Source organism: Octopus bimaculoides, chromosome 27, assembly GCF_001194135.2.
Source record: "Octopus bimaculoides isolate UCB-OBI-ISO-001 chromosome 27, ASM119413v2, whole genome shotgun sequence".
Lineage (NCBI taxonomy): Eukaryota > Metazoa > Mollusca > Cephalopoda > Octopoda > Octopodidae > Octopus > Octopus bimaculoides.
This window is the reverse complement of record NC_069007.1, coordinates 20,155,182-20,161,168: the sequence shown is the minus strand read 5'-3', so window position 1 is coordinate 20,161,168 and position 5,987 is coordinate 20,155,182. Positions and strand designations below refer to the sequence as shown.

The window sequence follows — 5,987 nt, the reverse complement described above, 5'->3', positions numbered from 1 at the left end:
TAAATACAGTAATAAAAGGGTTAAAACAGGAAGCTTTTTTTTTTTAATCATTCAGCCACAGGCGGTCTCAGGTTGGCTGGTTGGTTGTCTATCAATCTATTCATTTATTTATTTCGGTACCTAATTATTTTCACTCAGCTTTTTCAACGTTCTCTTCAGTCATTTAACAAATGTTTTTTTTTAATGCAACCTTCAGTTAATGGGTGTTATTTGGGACATGATTTTGCAGTTTTTTGTACCTGTTAGCAACTCTTACCTGTTTTTTCAAGTAAAGCGCAGGTGTGATTGGGTGGCAAGAAGTTTGCCTACCAACCACATAGTTCTGGGTTTAGTCCCACTGTGTGGCACCTTGGGCAGTGTATTCTATTATAATCCCAGGCTCACCAAAGCCTTCTGAGTAGGTTGTTAGACAGAAACTAAAAGAAATCCATTGTATATGTGTGTGTGTGTTTGTCCTCCATCGCTTGACAGCCAGTGTTAGTGTGTTTACATTCCCATAACCTAGTGGCTCAGCAAAAGAGACTGATAGAATAAATACCAGGCTTTAAAACAAATAAGCATACTGGGGTCGACTTGTTTGATTAAAATTCTCGAAGGCAGTGCTCCAGCATGGTCACAATCAAATGACTGGAACAAATAAAAGATATCAGGAGTGGCTGTGTGGTAAGTAGCTTGCTTATCAACCACATGGTTCCGGGTTCAGTCCCACTACATGGCACCTTGGGCAAGTGTCTTCTTCTATAGCCTTGGGCCAACCAAATCCTTGTGAGTGGATTTGGTAGATGGAAACTCAAAGAATCTTGTCATATATATGTATGTTTGTGTGTCTGTGTTTGTCCCCACAGCATTACTCGACAAACGATGTTGGTGTGTTTACATCCCTGTAACTTAGTGATTTGGCAAAATAGGCCAATAGAATAAGTCCTGGGGTCAATTTGCTTGACTGAAGTTGGTGCTCCAAATGACTGAAACAAGAAAAATAATAAAAGAAATATATATATATGTTTATTCTTTTTGTCTACCAAATCTACTCACAAGGCTTTGGTTGGCCTGTGGCTATAGTAGAAGATGCAATGGCACTGAATAGGCAGTGCCAAAAAGTCTGTGCCACAACGTCTCGCATCATTCTGAGTGTTTGCTTCACACACACATACCAGAATTGTGTTAATGGAAGAATTCTTTAACCCATCAAAAAGAGAAAGAAAAAAAAAAAAAAGAGAAACAGCATGCTAATGAATACCAGTACACAGGTTCAATCCCAATGTGGAGATCTGCTTGTTAACTTTTATTTCAGCAGTAAAAGTCTTCCAGAATATAAATGATTTATTTAAATAATTTAAAATTCAATAATGGAAATATTAAATAGATATTTTGTGTGTGTGTGTGTGTGTGTGTGTGTGTGTAAGCAAGCAAACATTTCACCTGACGTGCTAACGTTTCTGCCAGCTCGCTGCCTTAATGATGCACTCGGATCCTGATCCATTATGTGTGTGTGTGTGTACTTAGGGGTGTGAGGAACAAAATTCATTCAGCGTTAGTCCTTCCTCAACAGGGAGTGTATATGTGTGTGTACATGCACGCGTGAATATGTGCATGTGCATGCTTATAACTACATAGTTTGTATGAGAATGTGTGTTTGTATATATATATATATATACACACATTAATACATATATATCTATACACATGCACATATATATACACATAAATGCACACACACCAACATATAGCATGTGGTGTTATGCAACCATACTGCTATATAATATGCAGTTATCTAATACTCAGTGCAAAACCGATTGGTAAGATTGGCTGTAAGGGATCTATAATACTGTATACAATGATTAGTGTGTGTGTGTATTTAGGTGCTTGTTAATGTCTGCGTGCCTGTATTTTGTTATATAGTTAGTGGTGTGAGGAACAAAATTCATTCAGCGTTAGTCCTTCCTCAACAGGAAAATACTAAAAGCATGTGTGTCCCTGTGTATGTATCTACCTGTCTGTGTGTGTGTGTGTGTGTATATGTGTGCATGAGTGAGTGTGTGCACTTGTGTATCACTATGCCTAAGTGTATACCTGTGTGCATCTATGCCAGTGTGCTTGTATGTAGCTGTGTGTGTGTGTGTGTTTTCTGAAATAATTCTTTATTTCCTAAACGGTTTCAGTCGTTACAAAGGATTGATTCCGACTAAGTGTCCGACTCTGTGGAGCCACTGTGCCAGGGCATCGTTTAGGCGTTGTTCTCGAGAGTGGCACACTAACTGGTTCAGACAGTTGAAGACGGTCGGTAGCAGGGCATAGAATTTATGATCTGGTAGTTCTTGGAACAGACGAAGAATGGCACAGAGCAATTCGGTCCAGGATTTCAAATGAGCTTCACTGTCCTGAAACAAAAGAAAAGACAAATCAGGATGTGAAGGCATAAAAATTTTAGCAACGTAACAACAAATTCCAGGACCCCAAATAGGCCAGTCTGAGAAAAATGGGGACAAAAAACAAAAATAGTGATGGAGAACCTATATGATATATTGTAGGTGCAGGTGTGGCTTTGTGGTGTAGGCACAGGTGTGGCCTTGTGGTAAGAAGCTTGCTTCCCAACCACATGGTTCCGGATTCAGTCCTGCTGCGTGGTACCTTGGGCAAGTGTCTTCTACTATAGCTTTGGGCTGACCAAAGCCTTGTGAGTGAATTTGGTAGGAAACTGAAAGAAGCCCATTGTATATATGTATATATATATATTTATGTGTGTCTTTGTGTCTGTTTGTCCCCTCACCATCGTTTGTTGGTGTGTTTATGTCCCCAAAACTTAGTTCGTCAAAAGAGACTGATAGAATAAAGTACTAGGCTGGGGTCGATTTCTTCAAGTAAAGGTGTTGCTCCAGCATGGCCACAGTCAAATGACTGAAATGTGTAAAAGAGTAGTATGGCTGTGTGATAAGAAGCTTGCTTCTCAAACATATGGTTCAGGGTTCAAATTGCTGAAATAATGGGGGTTTTTTAGTGCATTAACTGCCGAATTTTTTTATTCATATTTTTTGGCTTTGCAAGGTGTCTTAGAAGTTAATCTTAACTCCCAAGACACCTTATATATTATCTAATATATAGTATTTAAATTTTCTTCATATGTGAATTATTTTGGAAATTATGATAAATTTTTCGAAAAGTCCCAAATGGGGATTGTTGAAAAAATATGAAAAAAAAAAACAAAACAAACCAGCATTATTTGTCAATTAACTTAGCAATTACATAGAATGAGCATGAAATTTTAAAATAATTACAGGGGTCAATCTGTTTGATTAAAAACCTTTTTTGACACTGCTCCAGCATGGCCACAGTCCAATGACAGAAACAAGATAAGAAAATAATACTCACTTCTCCATTTTAGCCTGTTTCTTACACACACACACACATAAACGCATTCACTTGCACACACACTATTTTTCACTGTTACGAAAGTTGCTTTATCTTTTTATTCTAAGCCTTGAATCATTTTTGCCAATTTCCAAGAAACATTTTTGCATCATTTTCTAGGAAATAGAACTCCCATTCAGACTGTGAGTCTGTCATACTCTCTCCATCTCTGCCTCTGATTTCGTTCTGCCCATCACATTCCATTATTCCTTTAGGAAACCACTTCAGTCAAGTGTTTTATTACAATCTATAGTCACAGGCAGCAAATCTACACACACACACACACACACACACACACATGCATGTATATAAGAGGGGTTCTTAGCTCTGTAAAGTTCTTGGTTGAAAAGTTCTTGGCTCTGGGTAAAGAAAATACGGGAGGATCAGTTAATCATGATCTTATTCAACATATTCTCGTCTCAAATTCACACACTTATTGCAGGGGTCCTTCAGTTTTTCTAAGCTCTGTAAAAGAACTCGCAAGACTGGGCCTCCAACCAACTGATAAAGGGATTGTACTTTCTGTTGCCTGTCTTGCTTCTCCATTTGTTTCTTTCGTTGTTCGCAAAAAAAAGTTTGTTTTCCACGTTTTCGTATTTCATGTTCTTGTTTTTCATGTTTTACATTTTTTGATGTCCTGTACCCATATATGCATATGTATATACATATATATATATATATGTATATGTATATATGTATGTACATGTATATATGCATATATATATATTAATTATATTACACACACACACACACATACATACATACATGCATATATACGTGGATTTTAATGGCACAAAAGGTGTGGGTTTACTAGACACACCCTCAAGTTTAGTTGTTCACATTCAAGAGAAAGAGTTTTAGGTGTATTAAACATTAAGGCACAATTTCCTGAATAAGATAAGACCCAGGGGTGATTTGTGAGACATTTTTCTATACGGTACTTGATGGCATCTAAGTACAACAAATAAACTAATTTGTAAGTAAACTGGATTAGCTATATGTAAATTCACTGTTAGCAAAACTGGATTAAGTTACCATGTTTGACGTAAAACATACATGGGCGTATCGGATGCAGCCTACATTTAACAGTGCATATTCAGAAGGAAGTTTCTGGTGCTTTTGCCCTTTAGCAGTTTGTATTATTTTGTTAAAAGTAATTCAAATTGTTTTGAATTAATTATGAATTATCTTGAAGTTTTGAGATTTTTTTTAGAATAAAATTGTAGGGTTGGTGTGGGTGGTCAGATCTGGCTGGGTTTGAACATAAAAACCGGTAGAATACCCAGGCTGGATATAGCTTATCCAACCCTTTACAATTCAGACTATTCTGTTCGTTATTTACATTTGACGGATATTTGTCCTCATCTTGTAGAAAAGATTATTATTATTATTATTATTATTATTATTATTATTATGTGGTGGAGCTGGCAGAATCGTTAGCACATGGGGCAAAATGCTTAGCGGTATTTCATCTATGTTCTGAGTTCAAATTCTGCTGAGGTCGACTTTGCCTTTCATCCTTTCAGGATTGATGAAATAAGTACCAGTTACGCACTGGGGTTGATGTATAGAATAATTAAAAAATAGAAGAGACATACATACATACATACTCGTATGTGTATATATGTATATACATACATACTTGTATATGCATGCATATATATATATGTGTGTGGGTGTGTGTATGCATATATATATGTATACACATAATGCTCGTATATGCATACATATATATACACAAGGTGTGTGTGTGTGTGTATGTGTGATAGAAGATATTTTCTTTATCAATTTGTTGATACATAAATCAACTAATTTGTTTATTTATCGAAAATATGTCAGTCAATAAAAGATAACAATATGGATTATAGCTACATTATAATCTGCATTATGTATACATTATACATTGCAATTAATGTTTTACAGAGAAAATTACGCAAATGAATGGGTACTTGTCCATTCATCGGCAAAGAAACTCCCACATGAGTACACTGAACAAACGAAATCGTAAGAAGGGAGTTATTAGTAGAGTAACCAAAACCAATTTACTGCCTGGGAACTGAACCCCAAAATCACTGTGTTCAGACATGAAAATAACAATAAACAACAAACCGGATCTTGTTAGTGATTCATGATATCAGCAAATGACAACCATTCATGCATGTAGTTAACACATTAAGAACTTGTTTTTGTCAGTATCTGGCGTGACCATCAAAGGTGTAAACAATCCATTTTGGGGATTAATGACATATTGGATTATCATTAAGAATTTCGCCTTATTCTTTGTGAGCCCATAGAATATTCTTTTATTCTTTTACTTGTTTCAGTCATTTGACTGTGGCCATGCTGGAGCACCGCCTTTAGTCGAGCAAATCGACCCCAGGACTTACTCTTTGTAAGCCTAGTAATTATCGTATCGGTCTCTTTTGCCAAACCGCTAAGTTACAGGGGATGTAAACACACCAACATGAGTCATCATCAGAAACACACATAAATATATATACATACACACATATATAAACATACATACATATACAAGTGTGTATATATATATATATATATATATATATATATATATATAT

The 5,987-nt window shown here is 36.1% G+C and overlaps 1 protein-coding gene across 1 annotated transcript in view; it reads right to left on the bottom strand.

Annotated features, from left to right (window-relative positions):
- Positions 1 to 1,251: 1,251 nt before the first annotated feature.
- The window catches only part of LOC106876896 (brefeldin A-inhibited guanine nucleotide-exchange protein 3), a 48,777-nt gene continuing 44,041 nt past the window's right edge, over positions 1,252 to 5,987 (bottom strand). The window contains exon 33 of the mRNA XM_052977154.1: positions 1,252 to 2,513. Coding sequence (XP_052833114.1) covers positions 2,166 to 2,513 — 348 coding nt within the window. The 3' untranslated portion in view covers positions 1,252 to 2,165. The remainder of the gene's footprint in view (positions 2,514 to 5,987) is intronic.